Raw genomic sequence first — 27,967 nt, 5'->3', positions numbered from 1 at the left:
AAAGACTCGTTGAACTACCAGCTAATTAACAAGAATTCCTCCTCCAGTCATTCCTCAGCCCGTCTCAGAGGAGCGTACGGGCTAATTGCTTAAATCCCTTCCCCAATCTTCTTATCGGCTTCTTTTTTTCTTGCCTCCTCTATCTTATCTCTTGCCGCCATTGCAAGAATCATGTCTTTGGTTGCCCCCAAGTCTTCCTCGTATTCAATACCAAATACATCCCCTATTGTTAACAAATCATCAAACTCTTCGGAAAACATTCCAGGACTCCTTAATTCTTTTGACCTATTATCAACCCATTTTGCCTTACCTTTAAGGTCTTCATTAGGCCCTTGGGGCTCCTCGGCATGCATAATCCGGATTGTCCCGATTGTTCTCCAAATCCCTAATAACATTCTTCCTTTCGTCTTCCCTAAGGCGCCGCCTGGTACGTCTTTCCTTTTCTAGAATTTTGCTGAACATGGGAAGTTCAAGGAGAGGTAGATGCAATTCCTTGTCACTCATCGATTCGTAGGAATTAAGTACGATGCTGGTATTATTAGTAGAAGCTTTCCCTAACTGAGCCCAGCGCTTCTTTAGCGGGCTGAGTGAAGCCTCACAAGGGGTGGGTGACTCCTTCCTAGCTAGCTTTTCATTGTATCGAAGGTCTTTTAATAGCTCGATGTCTCCAGCCACAAACGAAAAGTCTTGGGTGGCCAATGAGTTTCCACCCTGAGCCGCTTCCTTTCCTGACATGTCCGTTGGAGAGGAGCTGTCAAAGTTTCGAAGGAATTTCTTGGAATCAACTGCCAATCTCCTCCTGCAATCCTCTTTCCTAAATATACCTTTAAGTTTTCTTGTAAAGACTGAGAGACCACCCCGAGTAGTTAATACCCGTACTTCCAAATTTCTACGGGGTATATTACCTCTTCCTGTACGAGGGAGCTTTTCCTTTGGCCCTTTACTTTCGTTATTATTAAATCTGTTTTTCATTTTTAGGGCTTTTTCTCCTTAGCTGAATTCAATACACAACTGTCAGCAATATCTCTACGGAAGGCTTTCCTTTTTTCACCTCGTGCTGCAGCAATTAATGATTTCCAGGTCAATCCAACAAAGGTTGCCAGAGCGGGAATCGAAGGCTCCCGGAATAGTCGGAAGCGGGAATCGTGAAGTCACCGGAGAGTCGCCGGGAAGTCACTGGGAAGTCGCTGGGGAATTGTCTGGGAATCGCTGGAGAGTTGGACATCGCCAGGGAATCGCCGCGAAATCGCGTTTCACATAATATTAAACCGCAGTTCCCAAAAGTAGGAATCGGGTTTCCGGAGAATCATAAACCGCAATTCCCAAAAGTGAGAATCGGGTTACCGGCGAATTTGAACCGGATTCCCAGTTTTTTGGGGATTCGAGAAGATTCCCGTTTCGGATTCGAGAACCCGGGAATCGAGGTTCTCCACTCATAAGGAAGAATCCTGCTTCCTTGGATCCAACTCCAGTCTGACCCCGCTTCCCAAGCATGACAGCTTTTCCGTCTTCTGACTTTCTAGGTGGGTGGTGGCGGTAGGGCCAGCTAAAGACATGGAAGATTCAAAATTCAAACAAGGGCCCACCAACGGCTCCCTAGCGCTTACATAGACCTCGGGATTAGCGTCTGTCCCTCTCTCTGGAGGACCAGCCATCGTCGGCGAGTGTTTGTCAGATTTCTGCTCAGGGCCCTCACAAGCAGCCAAAATATTCTTACTGCTTGATTCACCCATTATCGACATCTCCAAACTTTTAATACTGTCCTCAGAGATCATCTTAACTCCAACGGAGTAAATGATGTAGTCTACTCTTAAATTGATGGATGAGGGGATAGATTTCCAAAATGGAGTTATAACCAAGGCTGAAGCGAAGGTCATACAGTGGTCATGATTTCCAAAAAGCTGAGTCTGGACCACCTGGCCCCTAGAAAGCACGGGTACTCTCCCGGGCCTCCCGTACCCGTACCTGACACGTATGGGGTGCGGGTACGCCCTGGGTACGTCCCGGGTACGTACCCCTATAATTGAAAAAATAAAAAGCCTTTTCCTTGTACTGGGTGCATGTCGGGTGCGTTAGGGGTCGCACCCACGCGTACCCGACACGTCCTGCTTCTCTTACATGGTTTGTAAACCCTTCTTGCTTCTTCTCTTTCCTCTCATGTACTTAGTATTTACATGTAAACCATTTAGGTAAATGAGTTTCAAGACCCAAATCTAAAAAAAAAAGAGTCAACTCTCCTGTTCTAGGACAAAATTCGCAGAAAAATGGTCATGTCAAAATTTTAACTTTCTTAACTTCCAAACGGTGGGGTATTTTTCAAATTTTAAAAATTCATAAAATCTATCATGTCCAGACACTATTAAATCCCAAAAGTCCAGTAAAAAAAATCTCATAATTTGGTCTCTAAAAATTATTTATCTTGTCAGGCACTGGTCAACACATTGGCGACAGACTTTTTTTCAAATGAATAAAGTATTGATGCCTCATGTTATGAAATATGGAACTTAATCACTTATGAAATGAAGAGTAATATTAGAATTTTCCATTTTGGTGATATTATTGTTATTTGATTGCTCTCCAATTATTATTTTTAATTTTTATAAATAGATAATAAAATATTAAAATATATTATTATATTCGGCGTGCCCGAACGTACCCGTGCTTCATAGCCTGGCCCAGGTGTTGCCCAAGGGCCTCCACTGTTGACGTTGACCATACATGGAGGGGGATATCATAAAATCTGAGCCTGTTGGTTCTAGCACCTGTGTTATATGCTGGAAACCACGGCTTAAGGGAAGAGAGATATCCACCCAAAGCCTCACCCCCTCGCCTGAGAGTAGCAGTCGCTTGGGATTCTGATTCAAAGCGAAATAGAACGTCCGTTGAGTTAATGGAGTTAGGCTTTTGCAATTCCGGCAGGCCCAGCACCTTTTAACCCACTCCCATACGTCCTCCAGCAGACTCCCGATGGGGCAGCTCTTCAAGCTCTTCTTTCTTTCCTCCACCAAGGAAATCGGAACCTCAAGGGCCATGGGATCAGCAGGAAGTCGGCCTGACGGGGACCAACTTTAGGCCTCCAGACCCTGGGTGGGGCCATCTTGGTCTTCATCTCGGAACATTTTCTGCAGACGCTACACGCTCCAAAATTTTTGTAGTGACATTTTGAGCACATCCAATCGCTGCGATTAGAGGCCAATCGTCGGTTGGCTTCAGTGGCTCTTCGACCAGGGATTCTTCTGGCACCAAACTCCAATCGTCTTGCTCTAGTGTCTCGATCCTCAATACTTCCCAAGGACTCCGAATGGGATCTGGGAGGAGCCCACTGAGGCTTAACTAGGTTGTCACCTTGCCCGAACAATCTTAGAGTCCTGCGGCAACAAATATTAAGGACCCCCAAGGATTCAAAAACTTCCAGAGCATGGTATCCTGCTTAAAGGAAGTTTTGGAAGTGATCTACAGTATGATCGAGATTAAATCCGCACGAGCAGATAAAAGGGTCCATCGGGAAGCCCGAGACGGTGGCCACCGGGGCAAGAGTTCGACGACTTCTGAAAACATCCCTAATAGTCATCTTTTTTACTTATGTGGTATTTCTGAAACTAACCCATTATCAGTTTCTTGTAAGCCGATTAGGTTGAAAGGTGAACTGTACTCTTCGTTTTTTCCCTGACCTTTATTTGGAGACCCTACATCTTCGGTCCAACCCCGTCGTTTCTCAGCCACATGTGTTGATTTTCTTTTCATTGCCTTGATCTCTTTTTCGCGGCTTCGTCTCACTCTTTCGATGGCCTCCTCTTGCTGCTTGTTCCTGGCTCGCGAAGCCACGTTCTGAGCCACTTGTTTGTCTGTTGGTCCTTCAATATCTTTGGTCGATTGTTGTGTGGGGTTTCTCTGTTAGTCGCTTGTTCTCACTATGGAGCCACTTGTCATTGTGGATCCATCTCTGGGCATCACTACTGAGGTTCGTGCCCAACAATCCCTATCGACGGCCTCTTCTTCTGCTACCTTGGCACCTGTGGAGAGTTCCTACCCACAGCTGACTACTGGCAAGCTTGATGGGACCAACTATTTGTCATGGAAAGTTGCGGTTGAGACATATCTTCTAGGGCGAGGCAAGGCTAGTTTTCTTCGTCAGGAGCCTCCCTCCCCTAAAGACCCATGTATGCCCGTTGGGAATAGAAGGATGCACTGATTCCTACTCTCCTGTGGTAGAGCATGTCACCATCTATCTCGTTTACCCTGATTCTCCTACCGACAGCGAAGGAGATATGGGATCACACTGCCTTGATGCATTTTGGGGTTGAGAACCTCACCCGTATTTGCAACACGTACTCTGAGTGGATGAAACTGCACCGTAATGATATGTCTCTTGAGCTCACTATGGCCAGTTTGTCTCTTTGTGTTAGCAGCGTGACGTATTCATGCCCCCAACCCCTTACCTCTGATGTTGCTGTTCTTCGCCGGCAGCGGGAACAGATTCGAGTGGAGCACTATCTTGAGATCCTAGGCCCTAAGTTCCCGCACGTGCATAACAGTGTCTAGGCGAGACTCCATCACGGCCTCCTGTTGACAGCTCTGCTCTAGCTGCGTATGATGGTGGCAGTCGTCCTGTCAGGGGCGGTGGTTCCTTTCCACAAGCTCATGGCAGTGGCCGTGGTGGTGGGCGTGTTGGTGGTGGACGTGGTCGCCCTTATTGTACCCACTGTCAGCGCGATGGTCACCAGATTGAGACTTGCTACACACTTTACCCTGAGCTTCGTTCGCCTCGCTCAACACATCTCATGACAGCTTGCCCATCCGACGCCGTTGCTTCCAACTCTGTACCTGCACCCGTTGATGATTCCTTCAGCTTTGCTAGGGCAAACTATGAAGAGTTACATCGGTTCCGTCAGAGTGCTCACCATCCCACCACAGGCTTTGCTCAGCCAGGTAGCTCACCCGCGACCTACTCTCTAGCTCCGGATCCTGGATTATTGACTCGGGAGCCTCCAATCACATGACTGGTAACGCCTCTCAGCTTTCTTCGGTTCGCTCATTTTCCTCTGACAATCATACCATTACTCTAGCTGATGGGTCCACTACTCTACCCTAGCATTTCGTTATCTTCTATATTATACTATTATGTGTTCCTAAATCACCTTTCAGTTTACTTTCTGTTAGTCAACTTACGAAAACTCTTTAGTGCTCCATCTCATTTTATCCCTCTTATTGTTTATTTCAGGATCTTTCGACTGGGAAGACGATTGGATTGGGATGTGAGGTGGATGGTATTTACCGTCTTGATTGCAAACCTCTTACTGTGCTGCATAGCTCTGTGGATGCCTTTCAATGGCACTATCGTCTAGGTCACCCATCTCTTCAGTGGCTCCAACAGACGTCTTTAGTTCGTAGCTCTGTTTCTTCATTCCAGTGCGAGTCTTGTGAACTTGGGAAGCATCACCGGGTGTCATTCGCTTCCCGAGTCGTTAGACGAGTGATAGTCCTTTTCTTTTAGTTCATTCAGACGTATGGGGACCTTCTAGGGTTACGTCAAATAATGGATTCAAGTATATTATAGTGTTTATCGATGATTATTCACGTATGACTTGGGTGTATTTGCTGAAAGACCGTTCTAAGGTCTTCGCTTTTCAAATCTTTCATGCTGAAATAAAGAATCAGTTTAGTTGCAATATCAAATGTCTTCGCACTGATAATGCTAGGAGGTTTTTCTCTGGTACCCATGGCTTTCAGGATTATCTTTCTTCTCACGACATGCTTCACCAATCCTCTTGTGCCTACACTTCTCAGCAGAATGGTGTGGCCGAGAGGAAACTGCGTTATTTAGTTGAGGTTACTCGTACCATAATGTTTCAGATGAGAGTCCCTAAGTCTTTTTGGGGTGAGGCAATTTTTGACTTCTTGCTTTCTTGCCAATCGCCTACCGTCATTTGTCTTTGGTGGTGGCTCTCCATTTCAGGTTTTATACCCTGAGCAGGACCCTTTTCCTCTCACCCCTCGTGTCTTTGGGTGTGTCTGCTTTGTTCATCATTTGGGTCCTGATTGGGACAAACTCGATCCTTGGTCGGAACGTTGTGTCTTTCTGGGTTACTCTCGCACTCATAAAGGCTACCGTTGTTATAGTCCCCATCTTCATCAGTGGTTTGTGTCAGCCGATGTTACATTTTTTGAGTCTAAATCCTTCTTTAGTCTTTCTGTACCTAGTTCCGATTTTCTGGATCTTGAGGTTTCTATATCCCTTTGATTCCTGACTCGGTCCCGGTTCAGGAACCTCTAACCATTGAGCCTCCTTCTCAACCTGCTCCTATTCCAGGTGATTCTTCTGTCGCACCATCTGCTCCAACTAGGGGTGTTAATTAGGTTATAACCGAACCGAATAGACCGAAATTTGATAACCGAAATAATTTTAGTTATCAAATTTCGATAACCGAAACCGAACCGAAATTTCTAAAAACCGAACTGATTAAAAGTTCAGTTATAACCGAATAACCGAATAGTGGGAGAAAAAGAGGAAAAAAAGCAAAGCCTTGGTTTGGATCGGAAGGCTAAGATCATCTTATCGAAATGATTTTTTGAGCACAACTTAATTAAGTTGTGATCAATCAAATGGACGGTTTTGATCATCCTATGGAGTGCCCATATAGCACTTTGTTTTGGAAAAATAATGGCTTTTATCCATAATTTCGGTTATTCGGTTAACAGAATTTTTTTTTTGAGATAACCGAACCTGAACCCGAATAACCGAATTTCCAAAAAAAATAATAACCAAAACCGAACCTAAAAGGAAAAAAACCAAACCGACCAAACCAATTCGGTTCGGTTATTCGGTTATAACCGAATAATGAACACCCCTAGCTCCACCACCTACTAAGAAGCACTACGAAAGGCGTCAGCGCAATGACGTGCTTCCACCTACTCCACTCGAGACATTGTCTTTGCAGGTCGAGATCCTAGTCACATCTACCCAGGTAACTTCTCTACCCTCTTCTGTAGTTGCTTCTGACTCGCCTATTGCCTCGTACTTGGTCTCACTCCACTGCACATCCTATTTCTAACTTTGTCTCTCATGACCGTCTGACCTCTACTTTCAAAAGCTTTGTTTCCTCCTTGTCTGCTGTCGTGTTACCACAGTCCTTACAAAAGGCTCTCATTCACCTAGGATGGCGTGCTGCCATGGACCTTGAGATGGGTGCACTACATTCTAACCATACCTGGGATCTGGTTCATCTTCCATCTGGTGCTCGGCCGGTTGGCTCCATTAAGTATTTGCCAGATGGAATTATTGAGAGGTTGAAGGCACGCCTAGTTGCTAAATGATATACTCAAACCTTTGGGGTCGATTACAATGAGACCTTCAGCCCAGTTGCCAAGATCCCTTTAGTCCGTGTTCTCTCTCTTGCAGTCAATAATGGTTGGACTATTCATCAGTTAGATGTTACGAATTCTCTTTTACATGGCGACCTCCATGAGGAGGTTTATATGGAGCAACCTCCAGGGTATGCTGCTTAAGGGGAGATGTCCTCATCTGTCTGTCGCCTGAAGAAATCTCTGTATGGTTTGAAACACTCTCCACAAGCTTGGTTTGGGGGATTCAGTGAGGCCATTATGCTGTTTGACCTGAGGCAGTGTGCAGTAGATCACTCGGTATTCAGTCATCAGTCCTTAGCAGGGTGCATCCTATTGATTGTGTATGTTGACAACATCATCATTACAGGTAGTAATTCAGCGGGAATACAGAAGCTGAAGACCTTCTTACAAAAAGAGTTTGCTACAAAAGACTTGGGACGTCTCAGATATTTTCTTAGGATAGAGGTGGCATACTGCTCTCGTGACTTGTCTCTATCACAGAGGAAGTATGTTCTGGATCCGTTGGAAGAGACATGGAGTCTTTGAGTAAAACATGTATCCGTGTGTATGGATCCCAATGTAAAACTAGTTCCAGAAGAAGGAAATCTGTTGGAAGACCTTGACAGGTATAGAAGACTAGTGGGTAAGCTCATATACCTTACAGTCACTCGTCCTGATGTATCTTATGTTGTAGGGGTGGTCAGCCAGTACATGAGTCCCCGCACCTCACACTGAAGTGCAGTGGTTCAGATCCTGAAATACCTGAAGGGTGCACCTGGAAAGTGCCTACTATTCAAGAGACATGGTCATATGCAAATTGAGGGATTCTCTGATCCTGATTGGGATCTCCTGCAGATAGGAGATCAACTACCGGGCATTGTGCTTTTGTAAGAGGTAACCTGGTATCATGGAAAAGCAAAAAGCAAGATGTCATTGCAAAGTCAAGTGCTAAGGCCGAATACAGAGCGATGGCACACACGAGTACAGAGATTATCTGGTTGAGATCACTTTTATCTGAGATTGAGATTGTTTCTTCATCACCCTCACAGTTGTATTGTGACAACAAAGCTGCCATCTACATTGCAACTAATCCAGTCTTTCATGAGCGTACAAAGCACATTGAAGTCGATTGTCACTTCATTCGTCAGAGGATTCAGAAAGGGGAGATATGTATTTACTCGTTCTGCAGATCAGTTAGCCAATATGTTCACAAAGCCATTGAATAAAGCAAAGTTGAGCGATGTTTGTAACAAGCTAGGAATGTATAATTTATACATTCCAGCTTGAGGGGGACTGTTCGAATAAGCCTAGTAGGGGCGTTCTTGTCGTTGTAGCCTTCTTTGATTATATAAATACTTCAGTGAGGGGGAGCTTAGCCCTAACTCTCCATTCTCCTTTTCTTCTCATGTAACAAAGTTAATAGGACCATTAACAAAATAGTTACGTATAATTGGAGTCTTTTATTTACGTTTTCGTATGACTTGCATATCTAATAATTATAAAAGACTTGCTGGCTCTGAACATAGTTGAATATGAATAAAAATTAATATTTTTCTGATGTTAATGGGGTGTAATGCTTCATGTTAGGCCAGTTTTCTATCCCTGAACTCCTCTTTCCCTTTCGTTCTCTCTCTTATGGTAATTTTTCTCTTTTCTTTTCTCCCTTCACCCCCACCTCCCACCTCCCCAACACACACACACACACACACACACACACACACACACACACCTTTGTCCTGTTCTTTGTAGTTCCATTTATTTCGCTTTTCTCTTCTTTCCCCCTCACCCCTTCCATTTCTCTTTTCATCTTCACCCCTTACCGATCATATTCTAATTTTTTGTATCCTTTATGTGTGCTATTTTTATGCATCTTTTATGTTTCTTTTAAGTCCCTTAAGTTATAGGAGTGGTACCACAATCCTTTCCCAGCAATATCACTTCGTTTCTTTAAGTTGTAAGTTCTTAAAATGAGTTCCACATGTTTATTACGGAAAGCTTTAGTGATAGGGGCATTTAAGTCATATGTAATTAATCACTTAAGTTGTTAAGTGACCATAAGGGTGCACATTGCAACGTAAGAGAGTCCTTGTACGGGACTTGAAATGTGTTAGTTTCCATGATGACTTCTAGAGGGTTTCAAGAGTCATAGTTTACTTGTAGTAGGAAGACGCCATGTAATAGGAGTTTTATTTTAATGAGTTAGTAGTTAAGTATACTAGGAGTTGCTTTACAAAAAAGATTATTAATCTTTTTTAAAGTTTTCGTTTGGCTTGTATTTCATATAAATATAAAATGCCTATTGTCCCTAGAAATAGTTGAATATGAATATCAATTAAATATTTCTTATAATGATGGGATGCGATGCCTTTTTTGAAGTTGCTTCATATTAGGTCAGTTTTTTTGCCTATAAACCCCCCTACTACTTTTTCTTTTCTCCTCTTCCCTCTTTCTTATGGTTCCTTTCTCTTTTTCCTTTCTCTCCTCACCTTCACTCTCCCTCTTACTTATCTGTCCAATTCTTTGTAGTCCCATTTCTCTTTCCCCCTACCTAACCCTTCTCGATTGGATTAATAAACCTCCCCCCTTGGTTGGGTTCATAAATTGCTTAAACTGCTCCCCTTTTCCACTCATATCACCCATCATCTTTCTTGATTTAGATCTTTCTTGATCTTGATTATCTATGTGTACTCTCTTTCTTGGTTGTCATGGATTCACATCAATTTGGTATCAGAGCCACAAGTCCTAGATTCACATGAAGACCGCCCTTCAAACTTCTTCCTCAAAATCTTTTTCTAATCTAGCGTGATCTTCTATGGAAATCATCCTTAAAGTAATGCCATCAAGATTGGGATGTCAACTTCCACAACCTTGAAATCGATCTTTAGATCCCTTCGATCTCGATCGCCTTTCATATCCTCCATCTTATATCTTCAAGAAAAGAGTCTGCATCCGAGTCCACCTCATCAGATGTTTGAATCTCCCGGCTTTCGGTACAAGAGGGGATGATATCTGTCCCTTCCTCACTGTAGGTGTTTTGGCTGCTCTGCATTCTACCCCCTCTGGGATGATCATATCCTTTCTATTTTTTTAAAATCTGGAGCTGATTATATCTAGTTTCCTTAAATGGTTCCTCGAGCCTTCAATCGTCACAGCTGACGAGGATTGATTGCTCTTACCTTGACCTTTCCCTCAGTAGAATGAATCGATAGCAGAGTCTCCCGTTGTTACAACATCATCCTTAAAATCCATGACCATTTGCTTCATGGATTTGATATAATCTTCCATGATGCGATCTATATCCCCTCTATTTGGCGAAATCGTTGTTTCAGTCTTCATTTTGGGTAGTCAAAGGCTTTGGATATTGGATACCATCTCCTCGCCTCTCAAACCCTGCCTTACTTCCAAGCTGGTTGAGTTAAGTTGTTTTTTGATTTTCTCTATATCCACCAATCCCTCCTTGCTGTAGACCATTTCCTTTTAAAAATTGAAATTCAAATCCTTTGGTTCCAGCACCCTGGGTCCTCCACGATGTGAGACATCTGTGTAGTGATTCTCGTTTTTGTCATTCATTATCTACCCTCGATCTGATCCCTGAATCAGAGCTCTTAATTGTGGGTCCACCCCCAAGGTGCCAATGCATTAATCATCCCTTCTTCAGTCATTTTGGAATATATTCTCCCCCCAACTATCTCCCTGAGCCGATCTAAGATTGGATTACTCTTGTACTTCTCTGCTTTTGCAAACTTTATATCCTGTTTGTCCACCGTTGATGGCTTGGATGAATCAATCTTCTGCACTGTGGCCTGCCTCTCTGTCCTTAGATGTTTGGAGACCTGAGTATTATTCTCCTCTGTTCCGTTTCTGTTTCTTCTTTCCCTTTCAACAAACCTGCAATCACTTCAAGTCCTGGCTCCCTTCAGCCATGATCGACATGAGTATTATTCTTGTCCGTTCTGTTTCTGTTTCTTCTTTTCCTTTTCTGAAGCTCCCATACCTCATCATAGGACCTTCACTGTCTTGTCTTGGTGGACGTGTGAGTGTGCTGTATTATTTATTTTTATTTTTTTTTGGGGGGGGGGGGATTCCAGAAAAAAATATTTTCTTACTGATTTTTTTTTTTTTTGGAGCTTTTTTGTACGGGACTTGGGGTTTGGTTTCCTTTTTCAATTCTAAAAAAATCTTTAGGAAAGCTATGCTCGGGACTGATTTGAAATTGGATACAATAAAAGTTGGTGGAGTGGGACTCAATGCAAGAGTTATAAAGAATTCTATACTTGGTTTCTATAGAGAAGGTTATCCTTTCATTAAATGTAGTGCTTATGCATGAATGCTCTTGTATGAAGGAAACCACAATCTTAGTATAGCTAGCTAATAAATGTATGTATATGTTTAAGTGCAAATTTATACATTCATGACCGTTTGTTAACATGTCATTTACCAAATTTTCTAGCCCTTTCAAATACTAGGCAAATATCTTGCAAGCAAGGAAAAATTGCATTTCAACCTTTTAACCTTCTCATGAAACTTACCATAAAACTATTTTTACAGGAGGCTAATGATGCACACATTTCTTATCGAAAGCACACACATGGTCTAGGAAAGAAAAACTCTCAATTTCCATCATCTACGGGAGAAAATGAAAAACACCATAGGCATATGAGGTAGCGGATACTGTTAAAATAGAGCATCCAGCTTCGTGAAGCCAATCCAGGAAACAGAACGTCACTATTCTCAAGATCTTCAAAGGACGGTGGGAGAAAATGACGGCACGTGATTTTTTCAGCCACCGGCGGGAGAGATCCCCGGGAGTGATCTGCCTGTGCAGTACTATCGGAAGAGGAGTTTGTAGGTGTGGCTACAAAATTGAGTGCCTGAAAGAGGTTTATCTTGATCTTATAGATGGAGGCTACTTTGTTTTATGCTCTTCAAGCGTTGAAGATTCATAGAGACTGTTGTAGAAAAAATCTCATTTTAGTAAGAGAGGCCAGCTCTCCATCGAAGATTCTGGCCGAATGAGAAGAGAGATGGGTGATGGGTTGATGGTTGTAAATCAAACATTAAGCCTTCAGAAAGATTGTCAAGGGTTTTTGAAGAAGACTGGAAATGTATAAACTGCGGTTATTTTGACTTTGGGAAAAGAAGTTGTTGGCGGGTAAACCTTAGTTGTAAATTTCGTTTCATTTCGGTCAATTTTGTTCGAAACTTTTTGGTCGAAGGAAAATATGGTAAAAAATATGAGAAAATCCCAAAAAATAAAAAATTGATAGAAAGAGATAAAAACAAGTAAATGAATCAAAATATGTAAAACAAAAGGCATTTTTATTACTTAAACACGAAATTTTCTTGCACAGGTGCAAGGGGATACATAGAAAAGCATAAAAAGGAAATACATGATATCATCTCTCTCAAGTCACATGTTTCAAGAGCATCATTCATAACCTGAATGATCATAATCAATGTCTTCGCCGTCGCCGCCGCCACCACCACCACCAGTAGGAGGAGCATCTTCTTCAAAAGGTATGTCATCATCGTTGGCCCTAACAATAGTAGGTGCTTCAAGATTTTCCCAACCAATATCTTCCGGCGTGAAACTAACATCTTCATCTTCCGCAGCCCAATTCGTCATAACATCCCGATGATCTATACTCAAAGGCTCGCTAGTTGTGGAAGATTTCTTCATCAAGTCCGTACCGTAAAAACATTATGATTAACATATGTTTAAGTTTAAACTTAACTTAAAGTTTTAAGTTATGAGGTGAGAGTTGAAAATATTAAATTAAGTTATATAACTTTGCCGGAACTTGATGTTGTAATGGACAAACACCAGGTCATTCAATCTCTGGTGCTCCAACCTGTTTCTTTTTGCAGAGTGGATGAGTTCGAAGGTGCTCCAGTTCCTTTCACATCCAGTCGCACTATAGGTCTGACTGAGGATTCTAATGGCAAAGCTCTATAATTTCTCCACGTCACTTCCGAACTAATTCCACCATGCGACTGTAAAGTAAGCAATAACCATGCATTTATTTGTTGAGAATTGAAAGTTAAAATGAAATAAACTTAATTAAACCAACAAATCAAATATACCTGGTCCCAACTTCGATCGGTTGCGGATTGCAAGCTTTATTCCAAACATACTGGTAGTTTCTCGATAAGTCTCAATTTGATTGCTGATGAGGTCCTGTGTAGCTTCATCAGGTACTAATCGAGTGACGCATTCCAACAAGCCTTGGGTGACTTCACTATGCTTGGAGAAGGTTGGAGTAAAAAAGAGGGGGGTTAAGAAAGTATCTTGCTGCATGGAGGGGACTGTGGAGTTGTCTATCCCATCTTTGGTCGATAACCCTCCAGATGGGCATATAATATGATTTTTTCTTCTTCCTCTCCTTCATGTTCTCTTTGGCCCTATTCATGGCCTCATATAGGTAACCCATCGTCGGCTTGTCCTGCCGATCTACCAAGCACTCTTACTAAAGGCTCGTTGACGTTTAAAATGTACTTGCAATTGTCCCAAAAAGATTTGTCCAACACAATACTAACATTATACTAATATTATACTCTTCGCTCAGTGAGTGTTGGACAAACCTACTAATATTATACTTGTCAGACACGAACATTTGTTGAAGTTCTTTTCGATTCAACACCAGACTTTGTATGCTTATAAATTTTGTAGCAGATCTGGTCCCACTTGTGAACTTCTTTCTCATCAAATTCAAGAGGCCTCCGTAGTTGTAGATAAACTTTATAATCGCTCGAACCCTCTCAATTGTGCTTGCTATGTGAGGAAATGCACTCGGTTTGCTGAAGTGCCTCAAGATTAGATCTAAGCAATGGACTGCACACGGAGTCCAGAAGAATGTACCATATTTTGCTTCTAATATTTTTCCGGCAGCTTTAAAAATTGACTCACTGTCACTTACAAATTGCACTACATTTTCTGGATTAACTTCTGTGACAATCCGATCAAAGATATTGAATAATTCATCGACATTCTTCACTATGCCAGATGCATCAACGGATTTTAGGAATATTACTCATTTAGCGCATTACACAAAAAAGTTGATTAGGGAACGTTGTTTGGTGTCTGTCCATCCATTAGCCATAATGCTACAGCCAGTGGATCTCGATGACATTCTAATCTCCTCCAAGTAGCTATTTACTTCATCCACTGTATTCTTTAAAATGGTCCCTCTTAAATTATGATAAGCAGGTGCCTTATAACCCAAACCCACGGCATTCACAACATCGAAAATAGGTTGCCAAAAAGGTGAATTGGCAACATTGAAAGGGAGGTTGGCATCATAGCAAAGCATGCCAACCGCCGTGTTTGCCCTATCTATGGTTTCTTTGGTTGCGAAAGCACTTTTAATGCTTGGCTGGGCTCGGGGGTTCGTGGCACAAAAAAATTCCTGACCCCCCCGTGATACCCTTTTGCATCCTCTTTGTACCACTTGGTTCTACAACAACTTCCTTTCCCTTTCGCCAAATCATTGGTATAGTTCCAATGTCTTCTTTCTCATCATCCTCTTCTTCCTCTGCTTCTTCTGGTGTGCCATAAAAACCACCAACCTCTGCCCTGGATACGTTATTCCTAGCCCTTTGTTTTTTCTTTGAATCTAAGAGTTGCTTCATTCGGTATTTACATCTTCAGACACTTTTACATGCTGCTACCTCACCAGGAACAGCTGTTAGATGTTCTTTTAAGCAGGTTATACCTCCACCTGATATGACTTTCCCACAAAATATGCAACTTTGTTTTTCTGACTCGGAACCAATGTCCGTAAGCCCATGCCAGGTCATCCGATCTAGCAGGTTCCGAACCAATAGAGGATGCTCCTCCAAAAGGTCTTGAACCACTCATTTTGTAATGAAAGAAGAGTAGAAGGGGAGAAATGAAGTTTGAAATGAAACTGAAATGAAAGAAAGGAAATGGAAACAAAAGCTTTAACTTTCCTGAAACTTGAAACTTGAAGCCTGTTAACAGAGAGATTTGAGAATGAATATTGTGTGTTAGCCTCCTTGCCCTAACACACACATATATATTTATTATGAAAAGAATATGAAAAGACTATAATGCCCTTAGGCTACATAAGCTTATTCTAACACTCCCCCTCAAGCTGGAGTATGAATGTCATACATGCCCAGGTTGTTACATAAATCACTCAATCGAACTCCATTCAACGGCTTGGTAAACATGTCTGCAATCTGATCATTCGTTCGAGTGAACTCGGTTTGAATTTGGCCTGTCTGAATCCTGTGACGAATAAAGTGACAATCCACTTCTATATGCTTAGTTCGTTCGTGAAATACCGGATTCATAGCTATGTGAATGGCTGACTTGTTGTCACAGTAGAGGGATCCAGGTGAGGAGTATGAGAATCCAATCTCTGACATAAACGACCGTAGCCAAATTAATTCACAGCTTGTGTAAGCCATGACCCTGTATTCTGCTTCTGCACTGGATCGTGACACAACGTCCTGCTCTTACTCTTCCAAGATACTAGATTTCCACCTATGAAGGTACAATAGCCATTAGTAGATCGCCGGTCAGCAGGAGATCCGGCCTAGTCTGCATCAGAGTATCCCTCAATCCTCAAATGGTTATGCTTCCTGAAGAGAAGACCTTTCCTGGGAGCTTTCTTCAGATACTTCGCTATCTGAATCACAGCTGACCAATGTGATGTCCGAGGCGCACTCATATACTGGCTAACCACACCAGCAGCATATGCAATGTCCGGACGAGTGACTGTGAGATAGATCAACCGTCCTACTAACCGTCTGTATCGACCAGGATCTTCTAGTGGCTCCCCCTGATCAGGTGAAAGCTTGACATTCGGATTCATAGGAGTCTGTGCAGGTTTTGCCCCCAGAAGACCTGTTTCTTCCAAAATATCAAGAGCATACTTCCTTTGGGACAAGATAGCCCCCTTTGTGAATGTGCCACTTCAATGCCTAAGAAGTATCTCAGAACACCAAGGTCTTTTGTGCTGAATTCATTCTGAAGGAAATCTTTGAGGCGTTGTATTCCTGCTTTGTCATTCCCTGTAATAACAATATCATCAACATATACAACCAGGAGAATCAAACCATCCTTGCTTCGAGAGCTAAACACAGAATGGTCTACAGGACATTGTTTCATACCAAATCGTAGGATGGCCTCACTGAATCTCCCAAACCAAGCACGGGGAGACTGTTTAAGACCATAAATCGCCTTTCTAAGCTTACAGACGGTATGCTGCAACTCCCCCTAAGCAACAAACCCTGTTGGTTGCTCCATATACACCTCCTCCTGGGAGGAACTCATTCTTGATATCCAACTGATATAGTGGCCAAGACTGATTCACGGCCAAAGAAATCAATACACGGATGGATGGAATCTTTGCCACCGGAGAGAATGTCTCAACATAATCAATCCCATAAGTCTGAGTAAAGCCCTTAGCAACAAGACGGGCTTTTAACCTCTCAATAGAGCCATCAGGTAGGTATTTGACGGTGAACACCCACTTACATCCGACTACCTGAGCACCAGGAGGAAGAGAAGCCAACTGCCATGTCTGGTTTTTGGCCAAAGCATCCATCTCAGCCTCCATAGCTGCTCGCCATCCCGAATCAAGCATAGCCTCTTGAGCAGAGCGGGGAATAGAAATCGATGACAAAGATGATATAAATGCGGTATACGATGGAGATAACCGAGTATAACTTACCGCATCAGAAATAGGGTGATGAGTGGTACGAGAACGAGTACGGCTCGCAATGGGGGCATCAAGAGATTCATCAACCTGAGTAGCATCATCAGAGGATGAGGGTAAAGGACTCGCTTGCTGAGAAGTGATGGCAGGGTATGAAGGCTTAACTGAAGTAGTAAAACGCTTGCGAGTATATACCTGGAAGGGACGCTGAACCGGATCCGGTGGCAAACTGGGAACCGGAGCCGGCAATGCCAACGGAGGAGGAGATACCAGTAAAGAAGAGGAAGCAAGAAAGTAGGGAGTATCCTCAAAAAATGAGACATCAGCACTGATAAATTTGCGGCGAAGCTGAGGACTGTAGCATCGATAACCCTTCTGGGTTCGTGAATAACCCAGGAAAACACACTTGATTGCCCTTGGGGCCAATTTATCAAGTCCTGGGGTGAGATCCTGAACAAAGCAAACACACCCAAACGCCTTGGGAGGTAACGGAAACGGATCCCCAGAAGGGTGTAACACCGAAAAAGGGGACCGATTGCGAAGAACTGAAGATGGTAGACGATTAGCCAGAAAGCAGGCTGTAAGCATAGCATCAGCCCAAAAAGATTTGGGAACATGCATCTGAACAGAATGGTGCGAGCTATATCTATAAGATACCGTATTTTTCGCTCGGCAACACCATTCTGTTGTGAAGTGTGAGCACAAGACGACTAATGAATAATTCTACGACTAGAAAGAAACTCCTAAAAACCGTGCCGATCAGAAAAATACTCACGGGCATTATCAGTACGTAAATATTTAAGGGAACATGAGTATTGATTTGTAATTTCAGCATAAAATAAACAAAATGTAGAAAACACCTCAGAACGATCCTTTATTATATAAAGCCATGTCATCCTGGAAAAATCATCAACAAAAATAACAAAGTACTTCCCACCAAATATAGAAGGAGTACGACATGGACCCCAAACATCAGAATGCACTAACTCAAAAGGACTACTGACACGACTAACAAAACGAGACGGGTAGGAAACACGATAGTGTTTTCCATACTGACAGGACTCACAATGAAAATGACTAATAACACCAGAAACAACGGAAGAACGCTGCAGACGCTCAGGAGAAGGATGACCTAGCCGGCAGTGCCACATAAAGGAATCTGCTGAGGTACTAAACGTCGTGGGAGTGATAGCATCATCCAGGTAGTATAGGCCATCTGTCTCATGCCCCGAGCCAATCATCTTCCCAGTCGCAAGGTTCTGAAAAACACAATAAGACGGAAAGAATGTTACTGAACAATTAAGGCGATTAGTAAGCTGACCAACAGAAAGAAGATTGCAGGGAAAAGTAGGAACACAGAGTACAGATGATAAGGATAAGTGGGATGTGGCTATAACAGTCCCAGTGCCTGAAGTAGGACATCGAGTCCCATTGGCCAAGGTGACCATCTTAGTAGGAGCACAAGAAGTAAAGGAACTAAGAAGTGTATTGTTACCGGTCATATGATGAGAGGCACCAGAATCAACAAGCCAGGAAGCGAAGTGGCTAAGGGAGCAAGATGGGTTGCTACCTTCTGTGGCAAGTTGAGCAGCCGGTTGTTTCCCTTTCTCCTGTAGGCACAAAAGTGACTCATACTCAGTCCGAGAGACGAGCATGGTGTCTGAGGGAGCAGGATTAGGTGCAGCAGGTGTCTCAGAAGCGAAGTGGGCAGCTCGAGCGGGACGAAGCTCAGGATGGAGATCGTAACAGAAATCAATAGTGACCCTCCATGTCACAATGACTGCAATAACGTGAGCCACGACCCCCATAAGTACGGCCTCCCCCTGAATCTCGGCCAAAGCCACGGCCCTGTCCGCGATGACTGCGACCACGACCCCTAGCACGAGTGCCCCGAAAGGAACCAGACTGGGCAGCAAAGGCAGACTGGTCACCAGCAACAGAGATAACCGGATCGAGACGTAGAGCGCGTTGAACGAGAGAAAAGATCTCATCCAAAGATGGGAGCGTGCCTAACCCAAGGATCTGCTGCCGAAGAGGGACAAACTCAGGCCCTAAGCCATCCAAAAACCGAGTAGTACGGAGCTCATTCTTCTGTTGAGCCAAGACCTTAAGGTCGGTGAATGAGGAATGATAAATATCAATCTGCTCACAAAGACCAACAAAATCCGAATAATACTCAGCAACAGTCTTATCTCCATGCGAGATACGAAGAAGTCACTGTAAACATCAGTAATCCGCGTGAGATTGTTGCTGCCGGAATAGAGTGTCTCAGCACGCAACCAGACTGCCCGTGATGTATCCAGAAATAGCATGTGGCTCGCAATCTTTGGTTCCATACTCTGACAGAGAAGAGACTGAAGCTGGGCATCCTCCTAACTCCACTTATCATACCCAGCATCTTTAGGATCCGGAGGATCCGTCGTGATGAAACGTAACTTGCCCTGACCTCGCAAATAGAGGTGAACAGAACGAGTCCAGGCAGGGTAATTAGCACCATCCAATTTAATGGATGTCATAGAGGTCACCGGCACCGGAAATGAACCGGATGAAGAAGCTGATGGCAAGGCCATAATAAACTCAAATGGGATGTGGGTGAAGCAGACCAGACAAGACACACCACAACAATCACAGACAACCACAGAAAAGGGCAGCCAAATATAGGCAAGCAAATCACCACGAAAAATAAACAATCAGAAGGAAAAACCACAAACATCTGCCGGAAGGACCCCGAAAAAAACAAGCACGAAGCCTCATACTTGTGGAACTACAACGAAACATAGAGACAAAGCTTAAGTCATCAAGTAGGAAGCAAAGAAAAATGTAACAAAGCGGAGCCTCGACAAAAAAAAAGGTGAGAAATGTAACGGGAAGATTTAGGGCATGAACACCTGACGGCTAAAAGAGAAGAACACTATCCTTATAGGTCAAAGAAGATGGGGAAAGATGTTACAAAAGAAAAAGGGAAAACGCGCAGGGGGGGCAAACAGGGAAAAGTAGGGTTTTTCAGGGGGGCAAACAAGGACAGTTGGGTTTGTCCAGGGGGCAAAACAGGGAAAGTTGGGTTTTCAGGGGGGCGCACATGGCAAACAGGGGAAATTGGGTTTTCCAGGGGGGGCGCGCAAGCCAACCAGTGAAGAGTTGGGTTTTCCAAGGGGGCAAATAGGGAAAGTTGGGTTTCCCAGGGGGGGCGCGCAGGGGGGCAACCAGTGAAGATGGAGGAAGAAAAAGAAGAAGAAGAAGAAGTTAGGGCATGGGCATGAGCTTCAATGGAGGAAGACAAGAGGTCTTCAATGGAAGTCCCTAGGGCATCGAGAAACCCTAGGGCTCTTCTGATACCATGTTAACAGAGAGATTTGAGAATGAATATTGTGTGTTAGCCTCCTTGCCCTAACACACATATATATTTATTATGAAAAGACTATAATGCCCTTAGGCTACATAAGCTTATTCTAACAAAGCCTTTAGAGGAGAATCGAAGCCCTTGAACTTGAACTTGAGTTGAAGAAAGTAGCCTTCGCTTGAAGTTTGAAGCCTTTGGAAATTTGTAGAGTGGTGTTGTAGTTGTAAACCTTCCCTTTACTCCAAAATAGGCTTTAGATTAAACATTATAATAGTTGAAGAAGACTTAGTAGAAGAGTGTAAATGAGTGTAAAAGAGAAGGAATGAGAGATGTATGCGAAGGTGGAGGAGAAGTTGGTGGGGAAAGGGTATTTATAGAGGTTTAATGGTTTGTATAAGTGGAAATGACGAAAATACCATTCCCAACAGCTATAAAACGGCTATAAACGGTCACATTTTGGGGCTAAAACAGTAAAAAAGCCAAAATAGCCGTTACAGGGGCATTGTGGTAATTTTTGTGAAAAAGTCAAAACTAGCCGTTATGGGCAATTTCAGACGAAATCTGGAATTTCGTCAATTTCGGACGAAATTCCAGATTTCGGAAAATTTAGTCCGAAATCACCTAAATTTACCGAAATTTAAACCGAAACGAAATTTTGAGGATTTCGTTTCGTTTTCGGAACGAAACCGAAACGTTTCATCCGAAACGAAATTTACAACAAAGGGGTAAATAGAGTCAAAGAAATAACTTCTAGTGATTCTAATGGAGTGGTACTCGGCAACAGATGGGAGTAGGAGTTTAGAGATTCAGGTCTTGATGGGAGATTCCCGGAGATTAATTTGTTGGACAAGAGATAGAGGATCGCAGGGAACTGCTTAAAATGTTCCTTGTGGGGTGCATAGAAAGGGGAGGCTGGAAACTTGAGGAAATCTGGGAATGGGCTAAGAAATTATAGAAAATGCCAGGCCTTGCAAAACCTATTGCAATCAGTGACAAGGAGATTTTATTTTGGTTTGAATCGGAGGGGGAGATGCGCTGGGTCTCATCCTTGCATCCATGGAACCTGAATTTTGATACTGGTTCTAAGGCTATCTAGATTAGGTTCTATGATATTCCACTTGATGCTTGGTCGGTGACAACGATTGAGGCTCTAGGCAGGTTTTTTGGCTTCGTCCTCCAAGTCAAATTATCATGTCATCATGACCATTGTGTGGCCTTTGTCTCGGCGAAGGTTCTCATCTCGAAATGGAAATTCTAAGTCCATTTATTAGAGTGAACATTGAGAATAAATGCTATTTAATAGGTGTGGTGGGTGTTTCAGATGAAGGAATTTCTTATGGATTTAGTAAATATTGTCATTCTAATATGGGGGTTCCGAGTTCAATTGATGCTAAAACGGCTATTGAGAACTCTGAGGATGATTCGAGTTCTCAATCGTTGAAAGTTTCCTCCGCCGATAAATTATTGCCGGAAACGGGGAAAGTTTCTGATGAGGCGGGGATAGGGAAACCAGTCCTTCTGAGGCCCCAGAGTGGGGGGGGGGGGGGGGGGGGGGGAGGGGTCGACCGTTGAGGAAACCTAAATTCAAATTTGAAATGGGGTCTAATCAGGCGGTGTGTTCTTTAGCAGGTACGTTGAGGCTGGCAAATACTAGAGGTGGAGGTGATTGGCTCAATGAGAAGGCGAGGAGACCTGGATTAAATGCTAAGACATGTGGTCAGAGGCGAATGGGTAAGCGGTTGATGGGAGAGGAGGGAGGTCCTGCAGAGAATGATGAAAATATGCTTTCTTCCTGGACAAAGAAAAAGGTTGCCAGACACCAAATCGATGAAGATAAACTTGGGAAAAAGAAACATGGTGTGTTGGACACACGTCTGGCTAGAAAACGTGTCAAGTTTGTGCCTGCGCTATTGTGGGACCCAATGCAGGGCTAAAAAGGTTATCGGTTAAGGGATGACTTCAACAGGCATAAAGTTTTTGGGAAGAAGGAAAATAATAAATTAAAGCTAAAACCAGTGATCAAAAGAGGCGGTTTGTTCTCTTATAAAAAGAATAGTAGCGGTGGACCTCTCTTCAGATGAGAAAGAAAAATGTCAGTGTCGAGTTTACTCCCTCTACTTAAAAGGTTCGTCCTCGTTGGGGATAACTCAGTTGATGAGTTTCAGAACCCTAATTTTGAGGAACCCTTCAATCGTAATCATAGGATGAGAGTGGGTGCTTCATCGAGATTCAAGCGGCTAGGGCAGGGTGGGTAGTGAAAGGAAGATGAAACGTCAAGAGCTTTTCATAAAGGAGGTAGTGGTGCTGGAATACCTTAAAGCTCCAATGGAAGAGGCTTCAAGAGGAGGCGAAAGGAAAGGAGGAAAAAATAATGGATATGATAGGGAAGAAAAGCCTGGAAAAGGCTTGTGTTCCGCTCTATGAACTGCCTTTTTTGTAACAAGATTTGGATGGCAGGTGAAAATCAGAAGGGAGAGAATACCGAAGACTTGCAAGTGCAGACGTAAGGGACTCATGGGGTCGTCTTACAAGGAGAAATTGGGATATCTCGAGACTCAATGGATTTGGATCTTAGTGCCAAGATCAAAGCATGTCTTCAAAGTGATGATGAAGAGTCGGGGGAAGCGGTTTTGGAGAGTGTGGAGGAAGAAAACAATGAGCTGTTGGAAGAATTTAAGGAGATGAAGAAGATGTGAAGTTTTTTTGGGGATTGGTTATGAGGAGTATGTGGACGTCTGGACGAGACAAAGAGGATGTTCTTAGATATTGAGAGCCGTGATGCTGTGAAAGGGAAGAAAGGGAAGACTCCTAGTAAAGGAGGCAGGCATCTGAAATCCCTGTCAAGTTAATTAGAACGTTTTGATGGCTGTACATACAGTTTTTGGGGACCTTTGACGGGCTGCCTCTTTGGATGTGTTTGGGAAGGTGCTTCTTTGATTTGCTACCATGTGATGGTGTAGATGGAAAGGTTGAAGGGATGTTTTGTTTTGATTCTTGAGTGGGCTTGAGGGACGTTGGTCCTTTCGCTGCTTGGGTTCTTCTGTCCTCTGGTCGGTCAACGTTTTGTTGTGTTCTTTGGTGGGGTTGCATATATGAGGGTGGATGAAGATAAGGTGTTGGAAGACTCGTCTGGTTGAGAGTCTTGGTTTCAATGTTTGTTATGAGTGGTAGTATTTTGCACTTTCGGGGAGTAGGGTGGAAGGCTATCTGGGGTTTATGGGGTTTATCTGTTGATGTTTTTATCCTTTTGGGCCATTGGAGAATGCTCCTATGGTATTTTATGATGTAATCTAATGTGGTGGGACAACTTGTCCCCATCACTTCTTACATCTTATCCAATATGAATATACTCAACTCAACTCAACTCAACTAAGCCTTCGTCCCAAACTAGTTGGGGTTGGCTAATGAATCCTTTAGAATATTTTCATGAAGAAGGTGAAAGGATCTATCCAATATGAATATATATGTCATTTTTCAAAAAAAATATATATATATTATACATTCGTTTGAAATTGCTCATTGTTAACAAGATTCCACCTTGTCCTTCAGGGTTTTCAAAGTGATATTTCTATGTTGAGCAAAGGGCACAGTTACAACTTTTCACATTCTATCACCTATTTATAAAATCCTTTATAAGAGGAGATTAGTTGTGTGACTTTGGAAGTGATATTTGTATGTTGAGCAAAGGGCACAGTGAAATTTAAGATACAACTTTATATTCTATTTATAAAATATTTTATGAGAAGATTAGTTGTGTGACATCAGTGAGTTGAGCAATGTAATTATTTTCTTTTTCTTTTTCCTGGTAATGTTAATATCAATAATCTAATACTAGGGGATGAGCCTCTAGCTCAGTTGGTCAAGGCTTTGTTTTACAACCTCGAGGTCACAGGTTCAATCCAGCTTACCTATCAAATAAATAAACAAATAAAAATCTAATTCTGGGGAAGTCAAAATTTCAGTTGTGTTTTTTTTTTTTTGAAATGAAAATTTCAGTTGTGTTTAATCTTCATTTGTATCTGATTTCAGTTTCTCTTTCATATATGTATTTTGCATTTCCATACTTACCATATTAATTGAACTTGTTCAACAAATGCAATCATGGCAGCAACTGTACCACAAAGCCCTTTCAATAAAATCAGCAATACCCCATCCACGTATCATGGGAATAATTCATGAGTGCGGTGGTAAAATGCATATGGCCGAGCGCCAATGGGCAGATGCAGCCACTGATTTCTTTGAAGCTTTTAAAAACTACGATGAAGCCGGCAATCAGAGGCGTATTCAATGCCTTAAGTATGAATCTACAGATATTTTATTTACTATATTTCCACTGGTTGCCATCCTTCACTCATGTTCTCTTGATCTCTGTTTCATTACCGAACAGATATTTGGTTCTGGCTAACATGTTAATGGAATCTGAAGTCAATCCTTTTGATGGGCAAGAGGCAAAGCCGTAAGTTCGTCTTTCATTGATGAAAAATGTTCTTGTGCTCAAGGTTTAAAATTTCGGTTTCGGTGTCGGTTTTGGCGGTGGCAGAAACGGAAATTTCGGCCTAAATCATGTAAATTTTCTTAAAATAATTTTGGTATTTTACAGGATTTCGGTTGAAATTTTCCGAAATTTCGGCAATTTTAATGGAAATCTTAAAATTTTGGTGGAAATTTTAAAATTTAGTTGAAATTCCGGATTTAGGTACTTTCGGAGTCCGTCCTTTTCTGCCGAAATTTCAATCCATGCTTGGTGCTGGACTTGGTTTTGCATCTATTGGTTACTAATTTTGGCCTTCTCGCAGATACAAAAACGACCCTGAAATCTTAGCAATGACAAATTTGATAGCCGCGTATCAACGAAATGAGATACTGGAGTTTGAAAAAATTTTGAAGGTTGAAATTTTCTTATGCATGATATTCTGATATGCATATTCCTCATGTTATGCTTTCCGTATTCTTTTTCTCAAGTGGTTGCTGTGCAAAATTTTGGTCTAGACTAATCGGAGAACGATCATGGATGATCCATTCATCTGGATTTATATTGAGGATCTGTTGAAGAATATCAGAACCCAAGTACTGCTAAAGCTCATCAAACCGTATACAAGAATCCGAATTCTGTTCATTTCGAAGGTGATGGTTGTAATTTGCTGAATGCTGCCAAGATTTACTTTGTGACCGTTGTTTTTATTAATTTTGTAAACTGGTTCCACTGTATTGAAACAAAATGTAGGTAGTAATAAATCAGGAAAATCCCTTTTTTTTTTTTGGGGGTGGGGGGGGGGGGGGGGGGGGGTTTGAATCAAATACTAATCTTTCTAACCTAAAAATGAGAAAAAAACTGTTTTTTTTTTATATCTTTACTTCAATTAAATTAACTTTTCTCATTATCTTGGTTACTTGGCCTTCAGTTTCTTTCATTCTGTTTCCAAACAAGTGCCCATCCATCTTTTAGAAGATATGATTTTGTATCATTCTTTTCTGCTTTGTGAATCTCGTGTAGTTCTTGTTGCCATTAAAAGCTCAGGTTCTTATCTCTAGCTACTGGTGAACTGTGGTGTTAACGTATAGGAGCTCAATGTCCCTGAAAAAGATGTCGAGTCTCTTCTTGTCTCCCTAATATTGGATAATCGTGTTCACGGGCATATTGATCAAATGAACCGGCTCTTGGAGTGTGGCAACAGGTGAAAATTCAATTCTCTCTTATACATCTCATCTTCATTCCACTAAAGGAGCTCATGTGTAAGACATACTGAAAAAGCCCGTCTTGCAGGTCGAAGGGGATGAAAAAATACGCCGCCATGGACAAATGGAACACACAGCTTAAGTCCCTTTACCAAACCATCTCAAATAGACTAGGATGAGATCCAAGAAGTACAGGTACATTCTCTGTTTAAGAGCTCCAGTTTTGCTGTATCCCATTGTAGTTTGAAATGGGGAGTGGACTTTATATTGATTCCCAGATCCCATATTATACATCATTGCAGAGTTACACAAGCTGTGAATAACAAGAGGAATTTCTATTATAAGGGAATTTGTGCAAGTTTACGTGCAGTTGGATTCTGTTTTGATTGCGAATTTGATGTAGGTGTGTATAATGTAAACAGAGTCTGTCGCTCAATGGAAGTCAGATATTTTAGTAGGTGTTTAGTCCAAAAATAGCTTATTTTCTACTGTTTGTTAGTCCTAGATGAGGGGCCATTTTTAGAAACAAGTATTATTCTGTTTTCATGAAATTGTCAATCAAAGTCCATCGACATGATCTCCATGCTTTTTGTCAATGGTCCATTTGATTTGTGCCTATTTGATAGAAAATTCAAGTAGGCTTGTGGGTATTTTTGGTTCCTGAAAACACAGTAAATGTAGACGGGGTAAGTGGACAGCACTCACTGCAAGCTTTGATTGAAATTTGATCACTGCTCTTTTATGATTCAGCTACTATGGGGCCCACCAGTTGAATGATCCGGATTGCTGTGCATGACTTATGTTCAGCCATATTTAGAGGAACGAGGGGGGGGGAATGATGTGTGGGTCCTGCAGACACCTCAATCAGTGCACATGGATGCTTATTTATTTTAGGGAAATTTTATCAGCACAACCATATTTTGATATTTGCACAGACCCAGCTGTCTTTTCTTGTTTAATTGGCTCCTGAGAGTTCTCTGAGAAATGTAATAACCTTTTGACAGCTCTTTTAATAGTAAAAGACAAGATTGTTTGTGAAAATATCAAAATATGATTGTGCTGATATCATTTCCCTTATTTTATTACTTACAAGCCATATCACTCTGGGCAGGTCCCATACCTTACCCAAGGTTAGTTGTCTCCTTGGTAATGGTGTCAATGCCGGATTTTGATCTAATTACAGCATGTCCAGGTGGTCGTGATCCACTCGGATCTTTATAGGAGAATTCCTCGGGCCATATCTTGGTTGCACAAAAGCCGGGGTGGCTTATGGGGTTTTGCTTGGCATTTGAGTGCCACATCAACAAAATTCCTTGTTTGGTTGCCAATATAGTATTGAAATTCCTGGGATGTCTCCTGGTAAATCATTGCTTATTTGCTGAAGTGTCACTCCTTTCTCCTCTCAATAAAATTCAAGCTAAAAAGACATAAAATGGTGGTTTTTACTCTCTTAGGAATGATGTTTTTTCTCTCTTTCTCATTCTCCAACACACACAACCACCCCCCCCCTCCCTGTTGGTAATGATACTCCCTCCCGCTACTCATAACTCCCGCTACTTTATGAGGCTGACAACCAAAAACACTGCTTACCACTATTCTATGACGTAAGCTCCAGGTAAATACAATGCCTGTCTCCTTTATGTTGACTACTTACACCACTGTTGTATGAGGTAAATGCTTGAAACCAAACAGAGCCACGGTGTTTGAATCCAGTCATTCGGATTTGGACCATGATCTAAGAACACAAGAAAAAACATTTTATCAACATTATAAAATTTATAAAAAGGTTTTTGGTCACCATCACAAAAATTATATTACGTGTTACGCATTTAGTTCCATGAATAATTTTTGAAATGGTTAGTTCCATGAATATTACCCACCTGATTCAGATTTTATGCTGATAGATACTTTACTTGAATAG

At 42.2% G+C, this 27,967-nt stretch overlaps 1 protein-coding gene across 5 annotated transcripts in view; it reads left to right on the top strand.

Annotated features, from left to right (window-relative positions):
- LOC143888469 (COP9 signalosome complex subunit 2-like) overlaps window positions 1-27,101 on the top strand; it is a 61,129-nt gene extending 34,028 nt beyond the window's left edge. The window contains exons 7-13 of one of the 5 annotated variants that reach the window (XM_077392934.1): window positions 24,479-24,666; window positions 24,758-24,826; window positions 25,167-25,257; window positions 25,360-25,494; window positions 25,933-26,045; window positions 26,135-26,241; window positions 26,797-27,101. In XM_077392934.1, coding sequence (XP_077249049.1) covers window positions 24,479-24,666; window positions 24,758-24,826; window positions 25,167-25,257; window positions 25,360-25,494; window positions 25,933-26,045; window positions 26,135-26,225 — 687 coding nt within the window. In that variant the 3' untranslated portion in view covers window positions 26,226-26,241; window positions 26,797-27,101. Of the gene's footprint in view, window positions 1-24,478; window positions 24,667-24,757; window positions 24,827-25,166; window positions 25,258-25,359; window positions 25,495-25,864; window positions 26,046-26,134; window positions 26,643-26,796 lie in introns of those variants that run through there. The other 4 variants (XM_077392935.1, XM_077392933.1, XM_077392937.1 and 1 more) reach the window with 4 other exon arrangements.
- Window positions 27,102-27,967: the final 866 nt, after the last annotated feature.

This window comes from Tasmannia lanceolata, unplaced genomic scaffold (genome assembly GCF_043159265.1).
Source record: "Tasmannia lanceolata isolate RefF3 unplaced genomic scaffold, GAP_Taslan_0.1 ptg000012l, whole genome shotgun sequence".
Lineage (NCBI taxonomy): Eukaryota > Viridiplantae > Streptophyta > Magnoliopsida > Canellales > Winteraceae > Tasmannia > Tasmannia lanceolata.
The sequence above is the reverse complement of the archived record's forward strand: the minus strand, read 5'-3'. Positions and strand labels throughout refer to the sequence as shown.